General features: G+C 40.6%; 1 protein-coding gene and 1 pseudogene across 4 annotated transcripts in view; one reads left to right on the top strand and one right to left on the bottom strand.

Moving 5' to 3' along the window:
* Positions 1 to 4,067: 4,067 nt before the first annotated feature.
* The window catches only part of SLC16A1 (solute carrier family 16 member 1), a 45,673-nt gene continuing 24,826 nt past the window's right edge, over positions 4,068 to 24,914 (bottom strand). For all 4 annotated transcript variants that reach the window (XM_055102567.2, XM_003810706.5, XM_055102575.2 and 1 more), the window contains exons 2-5: positions 20,921 to 21,181; positions 13,764 to 13,907; positions 8,992 to 9,858; positions 4,068 to 5,997 (exon numbers count right to left, since the gene is read on the bottom strand). In XM_055102567.2, coding sequence (XP_054958542.1) covers positions 5,723 to 5,997; positions 8,992 to 9,858; positions 13,764 to 13,907; positions 20,921 to 21,137 — 1,503 coding nt within the window. In that variant the 5' untranslated portion in view covers positions 21,138 to 21,181 and the 3' untranslated portion in view covers positions 4,068 to 5,722. The remainder of the gene's footprint in view (positions 5,998 to 8,991; positions 9,859 to 13,763; positions 13,908 to 20,920; positions 21,182 to 24,914) is intronic.
* Positions 14,687 to 20,893, top strand: LOC100988528 (aflatoxin B1 aldehyde reductase member 3-like; annotated as a pseudogene).

Raw genomic sequence — 24,914 nt, 5'->3', positions numbered from 1 at the left:
TTTTGAGACAGAGTTTCACTCTTGTTGCCCAGGCTGGAGTGCAATGGCATGATCTTGGCTTACCACAACCTCCACCTCCCGGGTTCAAGCGATTCTCCTGCCCCAGCCCTCTGAGTAGCTGGGATTACAGGCATGCACCACCACACCCGGCTAATTTTGTATTTTTATAGAGACAGGGTTTCTCCATGTTGGTCAGGCTGCTCTGGAACTCCCGACCTCAGGTGATCTGCCTGCCTTGGCCTCCCAAAGAGCTGGAATTACAGGCGTGAGCCACCACATCAGGCCTAGTTTGTGTTTTTTCACTTAATATTATGCCATTTTTGTATCAAAGGGACTTCATAACCATATCCATCTAACTACTTATTGAGGCCAGGTGCAGTGGCTCATGTCTGCAATCCCAACACTTTGGGAGGCCCAGGCAGGAGGATTGCTTGAATTCAAGAGTTGGAGACCAGCCTAAGCAACACAGTAAGATCCAGTCTCTATAAGTTATAGTTATGAGGTCAGGAGTTCGAGATCAGCCTGGCCAACATGGTGAAATCCTTTCTCTACTAAAAAAATACAAAATTAGCTGGGTGTGGTGGCATGTGCCTGTAATCCCAGGTACTCAGGAGGCTGAGAAAGGACAATTGCTTGAACCCGGGAGGCAGAGAGCTGAGATTGCGCCACTGCACTCCAGCCTGGGTGACAGAGCAAGACACCATCTCACACACACAAAAAAGTTATAGTTAATCCCAGCTACTTGGGAGGCTGAAGTGGGTGGATTGCTTGACCCTGAAAGGTTGAGGCTGCAGTGAGCAGTGACTGATAGTGCCACCTCATTCCAGCCTGGGCAACAGAGTGAGACCCTGTTTCCAAACAAAACAAAACAAAACAAAAACAAAAACAAAAACAAAAAAAAAACACTGATACCCAACGTAAGAATTTTTCAAAGAAATTGACAATTTCAAAGACAGGCAAAAACTTTCTTAGAAAAATTTCACAATCTGAAATTTTTAGGAAAAACGAGTTCCTCGTGCTTGATACATCTTACAATATTGCCTTCCTAAAATGTTATACCAATTTACTCAGCCACCAATAGGTAATAATTTATCATTTAAACTGTCATGATGTAGTAGGGAAAACAGATATTTCATCAACCTTTCCATTTGCATTTAAATACATTGCTAGGGATAAAGAACTTTAGCCAAGATTATTTACTAGTTTTATTTCTTCTCTTATAGAATCATTAGTTATTGAGGGGAAAAAAGTTTATCTGCTACTAGTACGGCATCTTTTCCCTATGGAGGGACTGTGGTATTAGAGTAGAAAGACTAAGGACTTTGATATTCAAATCCATCTTACGTGAAAAGCCGGTATATATGAACCATTTGGTGAAGTGTTAGTTTCATCCCTTCATTTACCAAAAAAAGACCAATACATTGGGAAGACTAAAAGGAGAAGCTGATCAAAAAGGAGGATTTAATTGTTTAGCTAATATTCTTAAGAGTCACTCCAAAACCATCCACTGCAAGTAAGAGTCCACTTCAGGAATTCTCATAGCCTTTTTACCCCTAAGCATGAACTTTTTAAATAGTCAAGTGCATACACTTATTAACCTTCTTGACAACCCTAGCGGTGGGTACTAATTATTATTAACACCTTTAATTAGAAAAAAAACCCTGATGCTTAGGGAGGCTAAGCAATTTGTCTGATCCTCAATTTGAACCTAGGCAGCCTCCCTTGTTAACCAACCAGTAGGATGTGATTCCTTTTGCTATACGTCTCCTCTGGGCAAGTCAGAGTAAAAGCAAAAAGTAAATATACTTGATGCTCTTCAGCTGAGGAGAAAGATACTCTACGCTCTACAGCTTCCAACTGCTTACATTTGAATGACTTTGCCACAATGACCCAGACTGAATGGAGGAAAAAAGAGCGACTGAATCTAAAACCCTAAAGCTGGAACACATTTCAGGTAACAATGTATGTAAACTGCCACCCCTCCCCGCCCAGATTCTTTTAAAGTCTGAAGCATCTTGGCTCAATTGCTCACATTTAGGCAAGCCAGGCAAACTTGAGTTGTCATTTCCCATCATGTACTGAAAGAATGGTCACAGTTACAAAAGTCTATCATTAACCTCTTTCTTCATGTCTTCTAAGCAATGCCTGACTTGATTATTAAAACAAACCATGATGGCAGGGCACGGTGGCTCATGCCTGTAATCCCAGCACTTTGGGAGGCTTTACTGTTAACCTTTTCCTCATCTTTCTAAGCAAAAGTGTGTGTGAGGGGATGGTGGTGAGGGGCATACCTGCACTGATGATTAGACTTATTATACTGTGAACCATTTCCTAGGGAGGGTAAAACCCAGACATTTAGCTTTTTCATACAAACATGCAACCAATATCCAGTTTATCAATCTGAGATTTAATACAATAAGCCATTTGTTCATACAGAAATATTAAATGGTTTTTAACCATTTTTTCTTTTTATTTTACCATCATCCTTTCCTTAATACGATACATAGTTTTGTACAAACTATGCATTCATGTTGGCTAGTTAAGACAGTTTATAGATTTGGGTATAACATGGTAATATGATATGATTTATGTTACCATGATCTGCAATTGTTCAACCTATCAGTTTCTTGAATACTTTTCCTGCTTTGACTTAGGAGCCTGTTTCAGAGTGTGTACCCTTGAACAGCCCCATGCCTTTTCAGGCACTGCAACTACCTAAGAACTGTCTATATTCTCTCTGTGTTAAAGAGAAAAAGAAAAGATAAGCAGGTGCTTTATGCATACATCTCCTTTCCCAAAGCAGCCACTGAAACCATGTTAACTGAAATAAAACTTCAAATGCAGTCAATCTTCAAATGGAGTAAAGGACAACAGACCAGATCAGAAAGCCCAGTTGCTTCCAGTGTTGACCTGCATCACAGAGATGATAAGCTGATTGTTAATAAAGAGAGACTCAGAGTAGGCCTATGTTGAGCTTTAGTGTTGGCTCTGTTACCAAAATTGATTCTGAATAAATCCCTTAAGCCTATATATTCAGCGGCAAAATGTCAGGGTTGCACGGGTAATAAAACATTTAGTTCCAGCTTTGAGCCGGTTATAGGCATACCTTAAAGATACTATAGGTGCAGTTTAAGACCATGGCAATAAAGCAAGTCACACATCTTTTTTTAGTTTCTCATTGTATATGAGTTATGTTTACACTGTATCCGGTAGTCTTTTTTTTTTTTTGAGACGGAGTCTTGCTCTGTTGCCAGGCTGGAGTGCAGTGGCGCGATCTCAGCTCACTGATACCTCCACCTCCTGGGTTCAAGCGATTCTCCTGCCTCAGCCTCCCGAGTAGCTGGGACTACAGGCGTCCACTACCACACCCGGCTAATTTTTATATTTTTAGTAGAGCTGAGGTTTCACCATGTTGGTCGGGCTGGTCTTGAACTCCTGACCTCAAGTGATCTGCCCACCTCAGCCTCCCAAAGTGTTGGGATTACAGGCCTGAGCCACTGTGCCCAGCATGTGGTACTAACTTTTGCTTCTGAATACAGCAACTTCAGAACCCTTCTGATAAGTGGTGGTTAATCTGCATCACAAAACCCTCACTCCACTAACAAGATTCAACTATTGAACAGAGATTAAACGGAGAGTGCTGTGTGGATATGACTTCAACAATAAAGATGAGGAAAAAGTTATTTATACTTGCTTTACTTTTATTTTTTCATATTTCCTTTACTTACATTCCTTATTCCCTCACCAACAGTAATCCTCATTTTTATAGAAGGTAAGAGAGAAGAGGTACGCAGAGGTTACAGACTTGGGTCCAAAGAAAATTACAGAGTCCAAACTGAGGCCAAGCCTGCCAATACTCTCAGCAGCAGTTTTCTCCTCTAACACTCTTCCTCTATCTGCCATGATGCCCAGGCATACAAAGGGAGTTTTTCATTGTTTCCTTAAGGTTAACTGCTCTGGATGCTCTCAGTTCAAATAAGATGGTTTTAAAATTCCCCTCCTCCTTGCCTTACAGCAAAGAAGAGGAAAGGAGAAATTCAAATGAAAATAAATCATATACACAAATATCAAGGTTCAAAAGCTGGAGGATTTAATTCAATCAATTTAGCAAGGCCCAAAATGAAACCTGGTAATGAAAATGAAGACACAGCAATATTTTCCTCAAGAAAATAGACATTTGGGAGAAGAAATGTTTTCTTAAAAAATGTTTATTTGGAAAAGTCAGCCTCTTACACAAGGTTTTGTATCTATACTTTTACTCTGTCAATTACAGTGGTATTTTAAATGCATTGAATATAATTCGTTGAATGTCTATATCTTTCTGCCTCGATTTAAGTGATATTAGGTTAAAAAAATATTTACAGTTTTCATTCTGGTCCACCTTCCCTCCTTATCCTTATACTGAATCCATTTCTCTACTTTTCAGGTAAGTGAAAGGGGTCACAAAATTTTTAGGTTTGTGTGGAGGGTAAAAATGCATCCAACAATTCTAAGCACAACAATTTTCTGTAAGGCCTTCTCTGAAAAAAGAGAAGGAATTACTTATTAAAACTAAGCACACTTAGCAACTTCTTTCCCAATCTTATCTTTATTCGTTTGCCTGGTGCCAAATTTTTCTGGCCCTTTTTAATTTGCAAACATTAAAAAAAACCCAAAAAAACAAAAACACCAAACACACACATATCTCACACTTAGCACTAAGCTAGAAGCAGATATAAATGGGACCACTGTGAATCAAAGGGGAAAAATTCCAGGAAAAAAAAATTCCAATAGCTTCACAGTTTAACTGAGGTTTTGGAAAAACTTAAGTGAATTCAGCTGATGTTTGAAATATCTGTCTACATTTAATTAGATGTGTTGTATTTACCAAGGAGGCACAAATATGTAGTTCTGTAGATTTTAATACTAACTTTTCCAGTGAGAAAAATAATACCAGGTGATTTCAAAAAGGGCAGTGATCTATAAACACTCAAAATGCATCTTTGAACAGGGGAGCAAAAATAGCTAATTTAATGAAAACAAACCTTAAGCACTTTACTTGGCTTCTAATAAGCATCCCAAGAAAAGGTACCTGAGAGGGGTTGACAAGTACACTGTCTAGAACAGCCAAGATGTTGCCAAAGTTTTATGCTTTGAATTTCCTAAATACATAGCTAGCAGAAACATATGCCAGAAATCTACTGATGCTAGGAAAATATTTTTGTCAGCATTTTGTAAAATCTCTAACTTTCAACCAATATTTCTGTTCATAAATCTTCCAGTGAAAATGTCTGAAATATATTACATGTAACAATGAAGCAAGATTAATTTTAAATTTTAGATTTGCCTCAAACAAGTTAGTTGTTATTTTTCCTTTTAACACAACACTCGAAATAGATGAATTCAACAAAAATGGTTTAAGAAGTTAAGGCTCTCTAGAGTTCTAAAGACTAAAACTTAAGGCACATATTATAACCTTTATGACACTATTAAAAGCTAAGATTAAAACGAAACAAAACAGAACCTACTTCTTTCCCCCATCCTTTGCTACCAACCATTCCCTCCTCAAATTCAGGCTATTCGTAAGGAGTCAAACAAAAATCCCATCAATGAACAACTGGTATGATTTCCACACAAATGTCTACTATTTGCATTGAGCACCACTGGTAGATTACAGGCCAGTAGAATATTTTCAGATATCCTGGGTCATGAACTGCTCAATTTACCCTTCAGCCCCATGGATTCAGACTGGACTTTCCTCCTCCTTGGGCCCTCCTTCTGTGTCTTTCTGGTCCGGAGATTCTGCTGCTTTGGTAACTTCATTTGGCTTCCCAGCAACATCTATACTGGTCTCTTCCTCTTTACTTTCCTTTTTCTGCTCGTTTGCTTTCTGTTCTTTTGCCAAAAGTCGATAATTGATGCCCATGCCAATGAAGAGATAGATACCTGAAATAATTAGGACGACGCCACATGCCCAGTATGTGTATTTGTAGTCTCCATACATGTCATTGAGCCGACCTAAATATGTAAAACAACACAAACAGTTATGTTTCTAAGAGTAAACAGTTTTTTTTTTCCCCAAGCAAAGCTTAAGGATCCATTCAGAAAGATGTCAATCCAATCTTTAAAGAGTCCCAAAATGATGAATTAGTATAAGGAATTGCTGAAAATTAGCTGATCCTCTGTTTATAATGCATCATGGATTTTAAGTTGCCTTTGCATATTCTGTTATTTTTAGTAACTTGAAAACAGTTAACTCTTGGCAAACTGGAAATGGAAGAGAGGTAGTGATCACCTAGAGTCAATTCTCTTAATACACTATAGAAATAAGTGTTGCTAAAAGAGGCTTGGGAGTCTTGTCCAAGGCCATAGTGCTGTCCCATTTACCCAGGCCAATGCTCTTTCTCTCTCAGCATTTCCCAAAGAGTATTCCTGTAAACACTTGTCCAGTGCTAAAAATTTAAAAGCAATATCTTACACCCATTCTAAGTGCTTAATCTTTATAACAGGCAGATTCTATTATCATCCTCACTGGACAGATTTAAAAACTAAATTACAGAGATGTTAGCTAATTTGTCCATGGTCACAAAACTAATAAGTGAAATGACTTGGCTTTAAACCTAGAAAGTCTGACTCGGAAGTCTGCACCCTTAAGCATGTGCTACAAGGATACTGCTTTAATGTTTCAAAAGTCAAATGAATTGATAAATGGCATATTATTTTCTCATAAAGGCTTTGTGAAGTCTGGTAGTAAAGAACCCTATTTAATTTGATGTTTCCAAATTTTATTTTGGTCATGTAACTTTCATTACTGTAAAATTTATTAGCATCTCATTGAACTGGTATCTCTGGGAAAATTCTACTCTATGCTTAAACAGGACTTAATACAACCAATTTAAATATGATTCCATATGGCTTTCTAACTCAGGGCATCATTCATTCAACAATATTTATTGAGCCTTTATCATATACCAGGCACTGGCTCAGCTAAGCCCTGAGGATAAGGGTGAACAGAGGATCCACAGCTCAGTGGACAAGAGATGTTAATCAAGTAACTACACAAACTGTGACAAGTACTACCAGGAGAGTTTGAAAGAAGTGGGGTCAAGAAAGCTTTCCTTAAAGTGTCAACTTAGCTGGGATTTGCAGGATAGGAATTATCTAGGAGAAAGGAGATGGGAATTAGATCCAGGCAGAGAACTGTAGTGCAAAGGCGCAATGGTAGGAGAGAGCATGGTGTGTGAGGGGAAAGAAGGGCCAGGTTGCTGGGGCACAGAGAGCAGGAGGCCAGTGGTAGAAATGAGGCTGGAAGGACAGCTGGGGCCAGCCCATGCAGTGCCTTGCAAGCCACATTAGGGAATTTGCTTTTCACCCTGAAAGTAATGGGAAGCAACTGGAGAGTTTTAAGAAATCTTGAAGAGTTCTGAACTGGAGACTTCAAGGAGACTGAAGAACAGCTAGAACTGATACAGGTAGACCAGTTAGGAGGTTACAGTTAGGAGCAGCCCAAACAGTAGACAGGAGCTTTGGATAAGGGTAGTAGTTGTGATGGAGAAAAATGGGCAGATGAGAACAAGATTTAGAGCATAAAAACTCATAGAACTTAGTAACTCACTGGGTATGAGATGGAAGAAGAAGACAGTGATCTCAAAAGGCAGCTACGGATCTTCTGTTATATACTCACTCACTCCCCAAATCAAAATTCCTAAAGTATGAGTCACATCCAGAAGAAGGGTCAAATTATTTTTTCACTACGTGTTACGTATTGAGCTATTAATTTGAAAGATAAAGTATTCAATAACCTTCAGGAATAGTTCCCAAGTTGTAATTAATTTTCTAGCTGTATGATTTTAGCCAAGTTATTTCACCTTTTGAAGCCTCTGTTCACTTACAAAATGGGGACTTAAAACGGTCCTACCTCATAACAACAGGAGATACAAAATGATAAGGACAGTCTCTGGTACACTGTGAGCTTACATGGTAGCTATTATTATACTACTGCTACTGAAATAAACTTTTTTTTTTTTTTTGCTTTTTGTGTGTTTTTAAAAAATTTATGGGCCAGGCATGGTGGCTCATGCCTGTAATCCCAGCACTTTGGGAGGCCAAGGCGGGTGGACCACCTGAGGTTAGGAGTTCAAGACCAGCCTGGCCAACATGGTGAAACCGTCTCTACTAAAAATACAAAAATTAGCTGGGCATGGTGGTGGGCGCCTGTAATCCCAGCTACTTGGGAGGCTGAGGCAGGAGAATTGCTTGAACCCAGGAGGCAGAGGTTGCAGTGAGCCGAGATCGCGCCATTGCACTCCAGCCTGGGCAACAAGACCAAGACTGTCTTAAAAAAAAAAAAAAAAAAACTTATGTGAAATATACTTCATTTTTAAAATGAAATAATCACTAGCACTTTAAAGATTGGGTTGTTTTTCTACATGCTTTTCTACACTAAGCACATCAGTTTTGCGATCAGAAAAAAACATATTTTAGGCCAGGTGCAGTGGCTCACACCTGTTACCCAGCACTTTGGGAGGCTGAGACAAGTGGATCGTTTGAGGTCAGGAGTTAGAGACCAGCCTGGCCAACATGGCGAAACCCTGTCTCTATTAAAAATATAAAAATTGGCCAGGCATGGTGGCATGCATCTGTAATCCCAGCTACCGGGAGGCTGAGGCAGGGGAATCGCTTGAACCTGGGAGGCAGAGGTTGCAGTGAGCTGAGATGGTGCCACTGCACTCCAGCCTGGGCAACAGAGCAAGACTCCATCTCAAAAAAAAAGAAAAAACACTGACATTTGTAACAATATTTGATCCCCCTTTTGCCTTGATGGTTCCATTTAATTAGATTCTATATTTGAGCAATTATGCTGTGCCAAGCATTGTCCCAGCATCAAGGGTACATAAATGAGAAAGATTTATTCTTACCCAAATAGCTCACTAATGTTTGCTTTCTGTCAGCATTCTCATCTTACATGCTTGTTTTGTAATAGACCCACATTAGTAGGGAGATATACTATACCTAAAAGTGGTGGCCCCAGGAGGACAGGACAGCATTCCACAATGGTCACCAATCCCACAGCGCTGGAGAACCTCTGGGGTCCAACAAGGTCCATCAATGTTTCAAACAATACGGAGCTGAGCCACCCAAAGGCAAATCCAAAGAATCCCGCATAGACACAGAATCCAACATAGGTAGTGGATAAAGGTGCTAGCATATGACACACTCCATTTGCAACAACGGAAGCCGCAAAGAAATACTGAATTCGAGGTCTTATTGGCTTTGTGTTGGCTACAAGTCCCATAGATGGTCGGGCTACCATGTCAACAAAAGCCAGAATGGAAAGAAGGAAGGCAGACTTCTCACTAGAATAATGCTGACTCTTCCCATAACTACTAAGAAACACCAAAGGTGCAAAGAGTCCAAAAAACATGATCACATTTCCAGAGAGGTATAGCAAAAAGCCTCTGTGGGTGAATAGGGTTAAGTCCAGGAACTGATTAATTGTTTGGAAGACTGATCGTTTCTCTTGTTTAGGGTGTCTTCCAATAAGATCTGTATTTGCATCATGCAGATCTTTTTTCACACCAGATTTTCCAGCTTTCTCAAGGGATGCTTTAGACTTATCTTTCCCTGCCTTGGTTGGCTTGGGCCCGATTGGTCGCATGAGGGCTCCAGCAACACAGCAGTTTAGTAGCAAGCCCCCAAGAATTAGAAAGCTTCCTCTCCATCCAAAGATACCGAAGAAAACCTGATTGAGGGGGGCCAGAGTACAGAGGAACACAGGGCTGCCTGCCATGGCCAGTCCGTTGGCCAATGGTCGCCTTTTGTAGAAATACTTGCCAATCATGGTCAGAGCTGGATTCAAGTTGAAGGCAAGCCCAAGACCTGTGAAGACAAAAAATAAATAAATAAATAAATAAATAATAAGAGGTATAAATAATGGAAGGAATAGGATATAAATCCTCATTATTAGAGGACATGTTATGTAGTGGTTTAAAGTATGACTTCTAAAACAGACATGGGTTCAAATCTCAGTATCAGTGCTTACTGGTTGCATAATCTCAGACATGTATACCCTCCTATGACTGCTTCCTAATATGTAAAACGGGCACAGGGCACTGTTGTGAGGAAGAAAAGATTTGTTAAGCACTTAGTACCCAGTGCCCAGTATGTAGTAAGCACTTAATACATGTTATTTTTATTATTGTTGTTTTTATTATTTGAAGGTGAATAACTATTTTGTCTACCTAACAAAATCACCGGAAGGATTATTATAACCATATAAGATCATTAAGTCGACAGTAGAGATAAAACAAATTTACACTAGAAAATGCATAAGGCCAGCTGCAGTGGCTCATGTCTATAATCCCAGTGCTTTGGGAAGCCAAGGCGGCAGGATTGATTAAGGCCAGGAGTTCAAGACCACCTTGGGCAGCATAGCAAGACCTGTCTCTACAAGAAGTAATTCGAAAATTAGTCAGGTATGGTAGTGTGTGCCTGCAGTCCTAGCTACTTGGGCGGCTAAAGCTGGAGTATCACTTGAGCCTAGAAGTTTGAGGCTATGGTGAGCTATGATCACACAACTGCACTCCAGCCTGGGCTACAGAGAAAGAACCTGTCTCAAAAACCCAAAAACGAAAGAAATAACATATAGTACAAAATGATCCCTTCCACTATAGCACCAAAACTTAAAAGCAGGCCAATTCCTAAGGCTCCAATTGTGAAACTTTCCTGAGAGATCAGAGAATTTAAAACACACACAAAGTTTTGGGAAAATAAAACACAACATTGTTAAGATGCCAAGGCTCCTGAAATGAATGTACTAATTTATTTATTTATTTATTTATTTATTTATTTATTTATTTTTGAGACAGAGTCTTGCTCTGTCGCCCAGGCTGGAGTGCAGTGGCGCGATCTCGGCTCACTGCAACCTCCACCTCCCGGGTTCACGCCATTCTCCTGGCTCAGCCTCCCGAGTAGCTGGGACTACAGGCGCCTGCCACCATGCCCGGCTAATTTTTTTTTTTGTATTTTTAGTAGAGACGGGGTTTCACCGTATTAGCCAGGATGGTCTCGATCTCCTGACCTCGTGATCCACCTGGCTTGGCCTCCCAAAGTGCTGGGATTACAGGCGTGAGCCACCGCACCCAGCCTGAATGTACTAATTTAATGCAATCCAATGAAAATGTCAGTGAATTTTACTTTCGGATTAAGGTAAATGATTCTAAAGGATACTTACAGAACAAATACAGAGCTACTAGGAAATTTTTGATGGTGCAGAGGAAAAAGTGGGACCAACCAGAACAAATTATTTAAATGGCTTTACAAAAGCTACAATCATTAGAGCAGTGTGGCCCTGTTTCAGGAACCGGTAAAAATTCGTCAGTGAAAGTGCAGAAACACTATAGAAAGTCCAGGAACAGAGTTGAAATATATGGAAACATTTAATGTAAGATAAAGTAGCATTTTAAATTAATAGAGAGAAATTATTCAATAAATAGTGCTAGCAAAAGTAATATTCAAAGAACTTCCTCCCTGACCTCATAGCAAACCATTCTTACATTTGTTAATAAGCTCTACGGTCTATGATCCCTTACATTTTCACAAATCTGGTTCCCTGTTGTTATGCAGGTCTCTACTTAAAGTTGATTCTTCAGTGAGCCCTGACCTTCATTGCTTGCCCAGTTCTTCCCTGTCACAACACTCAGTTAAAGTCTTTATATAGCATTTATCACTACCTGATATTTTTCTTATTTATTAATTTATGAGTTGTACTGTTTGTCTCCTCCTATTAAAGAGTGTAACTGCCTGACTTGTTGCTCTATCTCTACAGCACCTAAAATGGTTCCTAACACACATACAGTTGTTGCTCAATAAATATTTCATAAATAAATTAATAAAAGAGCAAATGAACCAACTGATTAACCATGTGGGAACAAATAGAGTTATATTTCTTTTTTCTCATCTTATGTCAGATGTTTTCATCCATTTGGAATTTTTAAATGTAGCTGGGCGTGGTGGCTCATGCCTGTAATTCCAGCATGTTGGGAGGCCGAGGCAGGCGGATCACCTGAGGTCAGGAGTTTGAGACCAGCCTGGCCAACATGGTGAAACCCCGTCTCTATTAAAAACACAAAAATTGGCCAGGTGCAGTGGCTCACGCCTGTAATCCCAGCACTTTGGGAGGCAGAGGCAGGCGGACCATGAGGTCAGGAGTTTGAGACCAGCCTGCACAACATAGTGAAACCCCGTCTCTACTAAAAATACAAAAATTAGCTGGGTGTGGTAGCGGGCGCCTGTAATCCCGGCTACTTGGGAGGCTGCGGCAGGAGAATCGCTTGAACCCAGGAGGCGGAGATTGCAGTGAGCCGAGATCATGCCATAGCAGTCTAGCCTGGCAGTGAGAGTGAAACTGTGTCTCAAAAAAACAAAACAAAACAAAAGAACAACAACAAAACCAGATTTTTAAAATATAAAAACTGAAGTGCAGTAAACAGAAGTGGACAAATATTTTCATAATCTTGGAGTAGAAAACAACTTTCTCAGGATGATATACAAGATGGAAACCATAAAATACTTTTTGAATACATAAAAATTTATATGTTTAATAAGGGAAAAACATTGGAAAAGACTGAATTTTAAAAATACTTTTTAACAAAATTCAACATCAGAAGGCCGGGCAAGGTGATTCACGCCTGTAATCCCAGCACTTTGGGAGGCCGAGGCAGGCGGATCACAAGGTCAGGAGATCGACTATACTGGCTAATGCGATGAAACCCCGTCTCTACTAAAAAAAATACAAAAAATTAGCCAGGCGTGGTGGCGGGCACCTGCAGTTCCAGGTACTCAGGAGGCTGAGGCAGGAGAATGACGTGAATCCAGGAGGCGGAGCTTGCAGTGAGCTGAGATCGCGCCACTGCACTCTAGCCTGGGAGACAGAGCGAGACTCCGTCTCAAAAAAAAAAAAAAAAAAAAAAAGAAAAGAAGGATTAAAACCAAGAGATACTGTTCTCACCTGTTAAACTGGCAATTTTTTTTTAAAAAAGACAATATCCCATTGTTGACAAAAGGGATAATCTTGGAATCTCTGATATATTGTGGTGGGATAATAAGTGAGTAAAACTTTTTTGGAGGACAATTTAGCATACATATATTAAAACAAACACACAGCAGTTCCCTTTCTACAAATTTATACAAAGAATATATTCATGTTCACAAAACTTTCAACTTAATACTGACAAAAATCTGGTTATAAAATATTAGACATAATTTGATCCTTTTTTGCTCAAAAAAAGGTGTATCTGTGCATAGAAAAACACATGGAAATGTTAATGATATTCTTTGGATTGTGAGGTTATGGGTAACTTTTATTCATTATGCTCATCAACAGTTCATTATCTTAATTTAGTGATTTTTAAAATGGGGGAGGAATTATCAAGCGTATCCTCTACCCCTCAGAAATGTTATGTGGACATTCTATCAAATAGCCACTCTAGCACCAAGTTGCCACACACATTGTATCTACCACTACTGGCTATTCTTAGGACAAGGAATGCAATCATTCTTTCAATTCATTCACTCATTCGACAAACAATAAATATCCATTATATAATGGCAATTTCTTTAAAAGTTTGCTTTTCTAGTACTTTTATCTCTAGTTCTTCAAAATGATAATCAAGTCATTTCTATAAGAAAAGAATTTCACTCCAGAGATCTGAAAGATGAATGCAGGTAAATACAAAATAGCCAGCCATAAACTAATGCTTCCAAATGAATCAGTAGTAACTCACCTCCAATGACTCCAATACAGAAGTATAGTTGCTGTACGGTGTTACAGAAAGAAGCTGCAATCAAACCACAGCCTGACAAGCAGCCACCAATAATCATGACTATACGACTTCCATATTTATTCACCAGGATACTGCTGATAGGACCTAAAAGATAACCAAAAATGTAGTAATATAAAGGAAACTGCTCCCTCACATCTACACAAGTATGAATGACAATGAATGACAAATCCTCCAAAATAAACAAGTAGCAATGATAAGAATATTGTTTTCTATAATTACTTCTGAGTCACATGTGTACTAAAATAAAGATGTTAGAAAACATAATTAATTGTGCAGGTTCTAAATCTAAAAATACTGGATGGAATTTTACTAAAATACAAAAGACCTGAAGTTATCCTTAATCTTTCTCTTTTATGGCAGGGCAGGCTGAAAACACCTTGGTAATGGATGTTCACAAGGTTCTTGATGTATCTAGGATACGATTAACATGTATGTAGAAAGTGGCTGGGCGCAGTAGCTCACGCCTGTAATCCCAGCACTTTGGGAGGCTGGGGCAGGTGGATCACCCGAGGTCAGGAGTTCAAGACCAGCCTGGCCAACATGGCGAAACCCCGTCTTGACTAAAAATACAAAAATTAGCCAGGCGTGGTGGCGCATGCCTGTAATCCCAGCTACTTCGAAGGCTGAGGCAGGAGAATGGCTTGAACCTGGGAGGTGGAGGTTGCAGTGAGCCAAGATTACGCCACTGCACTCCAGCCTGGGCAATAGAGTGAGACTCTGTCTCAAAAAACAAACAAACAAAACAAAAACATGTTAGTAGAAAGTATGTTCTGTTTTAAATTTCAGACACACGCAGTGATAGGAGACGTATAAATGCATCTAGATTTTAGAGTACTTGTATATTATCATAAATGTGGTTTGTGGTGGTGTGTTTTTTTTGAGACAGAGTCTCACTCTGTCACCCAAGCTGGAGTGCAGTGGCCTGATCTCGCTTACTGTAAGCTCCGCCTCCCGGGTTCATGCCATTCTCTTGCCTCAGCCTCCTGAAAGACAGGGTGGGCGTGGTGGCTCATGCCTGTAATCCCAGCACTTTGGGAGGTGGATGGATCACCTGAGGTCAGGAGTTCAAGACCAGCCTGACCGACATGGAGAAACCTCATCACTACTAAAAATACAAAATTAGCTGGGCGTGGTGGCGCATGCCTGTAATCCCAGCTACTCAGGAGGCTGAGGCAGAAGAATCATTTGAATCCAGGAGGTGGAGGTTGCGGTGAGCCGAGATTGAGCCATTGCACTCCAGCCTGGGCAACAAGAGTGAAACTCCGTCTCAAAAACAAACAAACAGCAATCCCTAAAGCCACGCGGCCGCCAACTCCAGGGAGCTGGTGCTTCCAACCATTGCATGTCGCTCCCGGGCTGTCGCAGTCTCCTGTTGCCGCTGACATGTCCCGGCCCTCCACGGTGTTGGGTGCCATGGAGATGGGGCGCCGCAGTCACCCGCGCCTTCCTGGAGCACGGCCACACCAAGATAGACATGGCCTTCGTGTACAGCGACAGCCAGTCCAAGACCATCCTGGGTGGCCTGGGGCTCGGGCTGGGCGGCAGCGACTCCAGAGTGAAAATTGATACCAAGGCCAATCCATTGTTTGGGAACTCCCTGAAACCTGACAGTCTCTGGTTCCAGCTGGAGACGTCACTGAAGTGGCTGCAGTGTCCCCGAGTGGACCTCTTCTACCTGCTCATGCCAGACCACAGCACCCCGGTGGAAGAGACACTGAGTGCCTGCCACCAGCTGCACCAGGAGGGCAAGTTCCTGGATCTTGGCCTCTCCAACTATGCCACCTGGGAAGTGGCCAAGATCTGTAACCTCTGCAAGAGCAATGGCTGGACCCTGCCCACTGTGTACCAGGGCATGTACAACGCCACCACCCAGCAGGTGAAAACGCAGCTCTTCCCCTGCCTCAGGCACTCTGGACTGAGGTTCTATGCCTTCAACCCTCTGGCTGGGGGCCTGCTGACTGGCAAGTACAAGTATGAGGACAAGGACGGGAAACAGCCCATGGGCCGCTTCTTTGGGACTCAATGGGCAGAGATCTACAGGAATCGCTTCTGGAAGAAGCACCACTTCGATGGCATTGCCCAGGTGGAGAAGGCCCTGCAGGCCGCGTATGGCGCCAGCGCCCCCAGCATGACCTCGGCTGCCCTCTGGTGGATGTACCACCACTCACAGCTGCAGGGTGCCCATGGGGACACAGTCATCCTGGGCATGTCCAGCTTGGAGCAGTTGGAGCAGAACTTGGCAGCGGCAGAGGAAGGGCCCCTGGAGCCAGATGTTGTGGAGGCCTTTAATCAAGCCTGGCATTTGGTTGCTCACGAATGTCCCAACTACTTCCGCTAGGCCCATCGTTTCTCAGGTTGCCCAAGGCTCTTCTGTAACCTCTTTTGTTTCTCACACTTTCTTTAATTTAGAAGTGCCTCAGTAAATTCTTAGGGATGGAAGTATTTGGACAAAAACCTAATAGTAAAGTCACCACCAAATGAAGAATGAAACCTCCTGGGGTGCTGTGTGTTAGTCTGTTTGCATTGCTATAAAAGAATACCTGAGACCGGGTCATTTATAAAGAAAACAAACAAACAAAAACAACAACAACAAAAAAAAGAAAAAAGACAAAAATGCATGATCATTTTTTCCAAGTTTAAGTAGTGTTGCAATTAGGTAATCTTGATTAAAAAAGAAAAAGTTCCTAGTTACATCCAAATTCAGGTACTAAACCAAATATATCTTTCAGGGGCCAGGTGTGGTGGTGCATGCCTGTAGTCCCAGCTACTCGGGAGGCTGAGGCGAAGAATCACTTGAACCTGGGAGGCAGAAGTTGCAGTGAGATGAGATCGTGCCTGGGCAACAGAGTGAGGTTCTGTCTCAAAAAACAAACAAACAAAAAAAACCCACCCAAATATATCCTTCAGAATTACTTGGTTCCATGCCTATATTATTAAGTTTCATGGTAGTACAATTGTGGAAAAAAAATGCTTGCAGGATAAGATTAAATCAGATAACAGTCAACACAATGTGGGTGTAACAACTCAAGAGAATAGGAAATAGTATTATCCAAGAAAACCAGACATTTCCTCAGCTAACTATATGCATATAAAAGTCAGCATTTCTTGTATGTGAGAAAAGGAACCAAATGAAAAGCATTATAAGAAACAAGAAAATATTTTATGCATTTCATGTATCAGTTTTTTGCGACCAGTCTCCCTCTGTGGCTGGAGTGCAGTGGCGCAATCACAGCTCACTGCGGACCCAACCTCCTAGGCTCAAGTGATACTGCCACCACTGCCTCCAAAAGTGCTGGGATTATAGGTGTAAGCCACCATGACTGACCTATGTATCAGTTTTTGAGAAGAGGAATCAAATGTCAAGTGGCCTTTTTTTTTTTTTTTTTAATTTGAGACAAGGTGTTGTTCTGTCACCCAGGCTGGAATGCAGTGGTACTATCAGGGTTCACTGCAGCCTCAACCTCCTGGGCTCATTCAATCTGCCTGTCCAGCCTCCCGAGTAGCTGGGACTTCAGGTGCATGCCACCATGCCGGGCTAATTTTTGTATTTTTTGTAGAGACAGGGTTTTACCATGTTGCCCAGGTTGGTCTTGTAATCCTGGACTCAAGTGATCCACCAACCTAGGCCTCCCAAAGTGCTGGGATTATAGGTGTGAGCCACCGTGCCTGGCCTTCTCTTCTTACTTGCTATAAATAGGTATAATCTGTAATTTGCCTTTTCCAAATTTCAAAATCTTAATTACAAGAAAGTCTTATCCAAACATAGAGTCTATTTCTAAAAACACATATTGAATGTACATATATTCAGAATATACTAATGATCACATATTGGCATATTCTATTTCCATAAATACTATGAAAAATACTTCAGTTACTTATAGTCTAGTTTTACTATTCAGAGTTGCGGTACAGTATACTAACATTAAAAGGATAGGCTGTAGCCCCAGGGCACCCTATTTTAAGTTTTGGTTTCACCATATTCTTGTCTGTTTCTCAGAGGTTATTATTAAACTACTTTATAGGATTGTTGAAAGAATAAAAAATTAACTAATATATGTGAGGTGTTTAGTTGGTCCTCCATAAATACTGGCAGTGATCATGATACTGGTGCACATGCTTATTTATGCTTTCACATGACACAGACAGAAGGTGCTCTCTTTCCATCTCCATCCATATAGATATAGATGTTATGTATGTATATATACATAAGATAAGCATGTTAAGAAGGAATTACAGCTTTTGATTATTCATGTGTTTCATAGGACCAAGTCTCTCTAAGGTGCTACATCAAGAACTGGCCTTTGCCGGGCACAGTGGCTCACGCCTGTAATCCCAGCACTTTGGGATGCTGAGGCAGGTGGATTACCTGAGGTCAGGAGAGTTCAAGACCAACCTGGCCAACACCATCTCTACTAAAAATACAAAAACTAGCTGGGCGTAGTGGTACACACCTGCAGTCCCAGCTACTCAGGAGGCTGAGGCAGAAGAATTGCTTGAACCCAGGAGGCAGAAGTTGCAGTGAGCAGAGATCATGCCACTGTAGTCATAAGACTTTGTACAGTCAGAATTACAAAGATAAATACCAGGCTAGGCATGGTGGCTCATGCCTGTAATCCCAGCACTTTGGGAGGCCAAGGTGGGCAGATTGTTTGAGCCTAGGAGTTCAAGACCAGCCTGGGCAACATTGCAACAACCCATCTCTACAAAAAATACAAAAATTAGCCGAGCGTGGTGGTGCAAGCCTGTAGTCCTAGCTACTTGGCAGGGTGAAGGGGGAGGACCGATCACCTGAGGCCAGGGAGGCTGAGGCTACAGTTAGTGGTGATTGTGCCACTGCACTCCAGCCTGAGTGACAGAGTGAGAAACCCTATCTCAAAATAAATAAATAAACAAATAAATAAATGATAAAAAAACTTAAAAAAAAAAAAAGGATCAGCTTGGGCCATAGAGTGAGACCCCATCTCTACTTAACAAAAATAAAAAATTAGCTGAGCATAGTAGTAGGGCCACCTGCTACTGGGGAGGCTGAGGCAGGAGGATGGTTTGAGCCTCGGTGGCTGAGGCTGCAGGGAGACATGATCATGCCACTGTACTCCTGGTCAACAGTGAGACCCTGTGTCAAAAAAAAAAAAAAGAAAAAAAAAATCCCACAAAAAAAAGATCAGTATCACCACACTGTTGACTCTGAGGTAGAAGTTAATACTGTAGAAGTTAAAGTTTTTGAAATATTTAAAATTCCAAACCACAAGTGTTAAGGTGACCCTTGTGGAACTGATAAAATTTATACTTTCATGTTTAAAAAAAAAAGGAAAAACAAATAAACAAACCAAAAGTAGGCAGGTAAGATCTCCTCCCCGCAAAATATACTTTAACAACCATCACTGTATATCTCTGACCCAAAGCACTAAAAAAGAAAACAAAACCAACCATATCTCAAAACGTATTAGTGTTCAGATTGTGGTCCAAATGAACAAGTTAAAGGATTATCACAGTTGTAAAAGTGATGAAAACTATTAGGGGATATACTATTTAGAAACCAAACCAAACAAAACAACCCATTTAGTAAAAATTCTGCAACAAGGTTCATGATAGGCATTTTGTCTTTTAGTGTTATTTCGGGAAGGATAGGCCTAATTAGCTATCATTAAAAATAGAAAGGGGTACAGTTTATAGGCCTATTATAATACAAACTCAAAAAAATGTGCTAGTTATCTCACTAATTGAGTAAGGACAAAGAAGGAACTGTTTCCCCAAAGGAAAGTGTCATGTGCAACTAATAAAACTGACATCACTTACTTTTGATGCAAAACACAAGTGGCTTTCTAGCTCTTTGGTAGCACAGAATAGCAACATGTAAACTTCTGGTTTGTAGTCAACTTAAGAAGACACTGAACACCTGGAGTACCTCTGGGTAATGTTTATACCAATTTCTTCAAGCCATCATAGTCAAAACCTGATTAAAATCCTGGCAGAATGGAGTTCAAAGCCTACAAAATTATTGGCTCTCAGAAGCTAATGCCCAAAGTCCATTTTGATTTCTCTGAACTTATTTAAAAAAAACACTACAATTAAGCACTTAGGTTCTTTAATTTGATAGACAAAATAGGCCTATGTTCAAAATGTAAAAGGCACAAAAAGATAAACAGTGGAAACATAAGTCTTCCTAATCCTGTTCCCAGTCACCCAGTTTCTCTTTCTCCATGGCAGCCAGTTACCTGTTTCTTCTGGACGATTTAATTACAGGCTTAATGAAATTATGATTTCAACTGCTTATTCCTGTTTCACGATCATATATTACTGTCTCAAAAGGATTATAAACTTCTCAAAGGAAGGGATCAGTGTTTTCTGTCACTCACAATACCTAGCCCAGTGCTGAATATATTCATAGAACTTGACAGATATTGGTTGAATCTGGCACCACCTTAGCAGCCTAAGGCTAAGTTATTTATAGTTGAAACCAAGAATCATTACATTGGCTAGAAACAGTATTTTAGATGATGTTAAGTGAGCAACTTACTTCCTACATTTCCCTTACAATATGCCAAAAAAAACAAAAGAGAAATAAATGGTAAAATTTAAGTTTAGGGTGCAGCTGAAATGCTTTTAGGACTCATAACATCGCAAGTAATACGGAGGAGGTTTTTTCAGTTAATTCTAACATCATATAAAGATTTTACCTGAGACTTTGAACCACGCCATTCAGGCTAGTCTGATTTATTTTAATCCTCCCAACATCAATTTTTAAAAATCTATATTTATGTTTACATTTCAAGAGTCCAGCAGGGATCAACAAAAAAAACCAGTTGTGAATACATCATTTTTATAACAGTCTTTTAAGCTCAATGATACATCAGTTGGAGCAAATCAAGGTCCCTCACAATTTTCTCATTTCTGTTTTGAAATACTACAGTATACTATAGCAAGAGTTGCTATTGTTATCAGGAATGAAAAATGTGACTCTAAACACCAAACTTTAAGAAATAATATTTCAAAACATCTCACTGAATAAGACTTTTTTTTTTTTTTTAAAGTTACCTAATACAGACACTCTGGCTGCTTCATGAAAATTAAAAGAGCAGGCCTTAATGGGTACTTACCTCCACCATACATGACAGCCAACATTATGGAGGATATCCATGACACTTCGCTGGTGGTGGCATGGAATATACCTTCAATCTCTTTGAAGAAGACAGTAATTGATTTGGGAAATGCATAAGAGAAGCCGATGGAAATGAAAGCTCCAATTACCACTGCCCAGCCCCAGCCTCCATCTGGGGGGGTGTATCCAACTGGACCTCCAACTGCTGGTGGCATTTTAAGTGTAGATAAATTCCAAAATGCAGGTCAAATCCAAATATCTGAAAGACATAAAATTAAAATAGTATGTCAATATAAGGCACACCTATAAAACTCTTTTGTGAAATAAGAAATATAGCCAGTCGTGGTGGATCATGCCTATTAGTAATCCCAGCTACTTGGGAGGTTGAGGCAGGAGGATCATTTGAGGCCAGGAGTTCAAGACAGCCCGGGCAACACAGATCCTGTGTCTAAGAAAATTTTTTAAAAATTAGCTGGGTATGGTGGAGCATGCCTATAGTCCCAGCTACTCAGGAGGCTGAGGCAGGAGGATCACTTGTACCCAGGAGTTTGAGACCACCCTGGGCAACATAAGTAGACCCCAACTTTACAAAAAAATTAAAAAATTAGCCAGACATGGTGGTGTGTGTCTGTGGTCCCAGTTACTTGGGAGGCTGAGGTGGGAGGATCACTTGAACCTGGGAGGTAGTGGCTGCAGGGAGCTGTGATTGCACCACTGCACTGCAGCCTGGGTGAAAGAGCAAGATCCTGTCTCAGTAAATACATAAATAAATTGGTAAACAAGAGACCTGATGAGATTCCAGGTTGGTCATTGCATCCATGTGCAGGGAGGATAGCATACCCCAATTCCACGGGGGAAGAGGCTCCTGTACTTGGGGACCCTTCCAGACTTTGCCCTATGTACTTCTTCATCTGGCTTTCACATGTATCCTTAAAGTATCCTTTATAATAAACCAGCAAATATTAGTAAGCGTTTCCCTGAGTTCTGTGAGCCTTCCTAGCAAATTAATCAAACCCAAGGAGAGGGTAGTGGTAACCCGATTTATAGCTGGTGAGTCACAAGTACAGGTGACAAGCTACTACTTATGTATGATTGGCGTGTGAAGTAAGGGCCTTAGTCTTGTGCAACTGAGCCCTTAACCTGCGATCTAACTCCAGGTAGCTGAAGTCAAAATTGAATTGAATTACGGGACACCCAGTTGGTGTCTCCTACAATTGCTTGGTATATGTGGGGGGAAAAAACCCCCACACTTCTGGTTACAGTAGTGTTTTGTGATGTGCTGAGTGTTGACTGTGTAAGAGGAAAAAAAAAAAAGTGTTTTTTTTTTTTCCAGAACTTTACTTCAGAACTTTACACCTAGCTCTCGAGTAAATGAATTTTTTTAAATGTTACTTATCCAATAGACATTATCTTCTTTTAAAGACATTATCAGAAAAAGCTTTAGAGTCATAGTATTGCCCATAATTTTTTGTAGCTTAAAGGAAAATAGCTTCTCACCACTTAAGAAATCATAATTGAAATAAACCCCTTTCAATAAATCAGTTAACATCATAATTCCTTAAATTACTTAGATAACCAAATGCCCCATTTGACTTATCTGCTTAACCTAAGATAACACATAATACATAACCTACAAACATTTTAGGTTTTTTTTTTTTTTTTTTTGAGACAGAGTCTCACCCTGTCGCCCGGGCTGGAGTGCAATAGCGAGATCTTGGCTCACTACAACCTCTGCCTCCCAGGCGGTTCTCCTGCCTCAGCCTCCCGAGTAGCTGGGACTACAGGCACACGCCATCACCTTTGACTGATTTTTGTATTTTTAGTAGAGACGGGGTTTGGCCATGTTGGCCAGGCTGGTCTCGAACTCCTGACCTCAGGTGATCCACCCACCTTGGCCTCCCAAAGTGCTGGGATTACAGGCATGAGCCACCACTCCCAGCCCCAACACTATAGGTTTTAATATAGCCTTTATAAGTTTTTTACCTTTTCCAAAATATATTCTTCCATACTCTTTTCATTCTCTTATTTATGGCTGACTTAACATACTAGGAAGTGGGTGCCTGACTCACTAGATATGTAGCAATTTACAAAAAAAAAGATAATTCTGAACACCGAAAATTTTCACTTAACAGGCTGGGGAATTATCTCAGAAAAGTTTCCTTTTATCTTAATAGCTTTGATTCAAGGTATTTTTCCCCATTATATGACAAGAAACTCCTAAACAACAGCTAGCCAATACAGTTAAAATCATAAATATATATATGATGTCAAAAGATGGTAGTTTTAGGCCAGGCGCAGTGGCTCACACCTGTAATCCCAGCACTCTGGGAGGCAGAGGTAGGTGGATCACCTGAGGTCAGGAGTTCGAGACCAACCTTATCAGTATGGTGAAACCCCATTTCTACTAAAAATACAAAAATTAGCCAGGTATGGTGGCATGCGACTGTAGTCCCAACTACTAGGGAGGCTCAGATAGGAGAATCCTTGAACCCGGGAGGCGGAGGTTGCAGTGAGCCGGGATCATGCCACTGCACTCCAGTCTGGGCGACAGAGTAATACTCTGTCTCAAAAAAAAAAAAAAAAGTAGTTTTAAATCAAAGATAACTCCTTTGTCTTGAATTCACTTAGTACTAATGAATAATGAATAGCATGGTTAGAAAATGTAACCTTCTGTTACATTTTCTAATAAGATTTTAATAAGGGGCAGGTGGGAGTGAGCGTTTGGTGGTAGATTACCTGTTTTCTCATGAAGGTCTCCTTTACTTTAAGCCAACTTCCACCCTATATTACAACTTATCCTGTATGTTAGCAGGTCCATTTCAAAGTACTTCCACTCAGACTATATTACAGCAATGAACACAGGTCAGAGATGACAAGTTCACTCTTGACTACCATGTTCTTTAGTCTATAACACAAACGCTTCTTCATAATATTAGCACTCAACTCCAAAACACTGTTCCTTCCAACCCCTATGAACACTTCAGATACAATTTAGGACACTGGATATTGCGGGAGTATGATGAAAATAGCTCCATACAAGAAGTTTCCTGAAAAGCAAGGATATACTCACCACTTATACACAACATTCTACTACAGGTTCTAGCCAGTGCATGCAGGCAAGAAAAAGAAACAAAAGGCATAAAGAATGGAAAAGAAGAAATAAAATAGGCCAGGTGCAGTGGCTCACACTTATAATCCCAATGCTTTGGAAGACCAATGTAGGAGAATCGTTTGAGGACAAAAATTCAAGAACAGCCTGGACAACACAGCGAGACCCTACCTCTACATAAATTGTTTAAAAATTGGGTGTGGTGGTGCACATCTGTAGTCCTAGCTACTTGGGAAGCTGAGGTGGGAGGATCACTTGAGTCCAGGAATTTGAGGTTACAGTGACCTATGATCATGCTGCTGCACTCCAGAGCAAGACCTTGTCTCGGCCAGGTGTGGTGGCTCACACCTGTAATCCCAGCACTTTGGGAGGCTGAGGCGGGCGGATCATGAGGTAAGGAATCCAAAACCAGCCTGGCCAACATGGTGAAACCCCGTCTCTACTAAAGATACAAAAAATTAGCCAGGCATGGTGGTATGTGCTAGCTACTTGGGAGGCTGAGGCAGGACAATCGCTTGAACCCAGGAGGCAGAGGTTGCAGTGAGCTGAGATCGCGCCATTGCACTCCAGCCTGGGTGACAAGGGGAGACTCCGTCGCAAAAAAAAAAAAAAAAAAAAAAAAAAAAAAGACCTGTCGCTAAAAAATAAATAATAAATAAAGTTGTTTTTATTCAGATGACAGATATGTATAAAGAAAACCCTAAGGAACATCAAATAAGTGAATTTGACTAGGTCTTAGGATACAACATCAATACACAGAAATCAATTGTATTTCTATATACTAACAATGAACAATCCAAATATGAAAACATTTTTAAATGCTATTGTAAATGGTAAACTATATAGAAATAAATCTCACAAAAGATGTATGAGATATGTACAC

This window comes from Pan paniscus, chromosome 1 (assembly GCF_029289425.2).
Source record: "Pan paniscus chromosome 1, NHGRI_mPanPan1-v2.0_pri, whole genome shotgun sequence".
Classification (NCBI taxonomy): domain Eukaryota; kingdom Metazoa; phylum Chordata; class Mammalia; order Primates; family Hominidae; genus Pan; species Pan paniscus.
The sequence above is the reverse complement of the archived record's forward strand: the minus strand, read 5'-3'. Positions and strand labels throughout refer to the sequence as shown.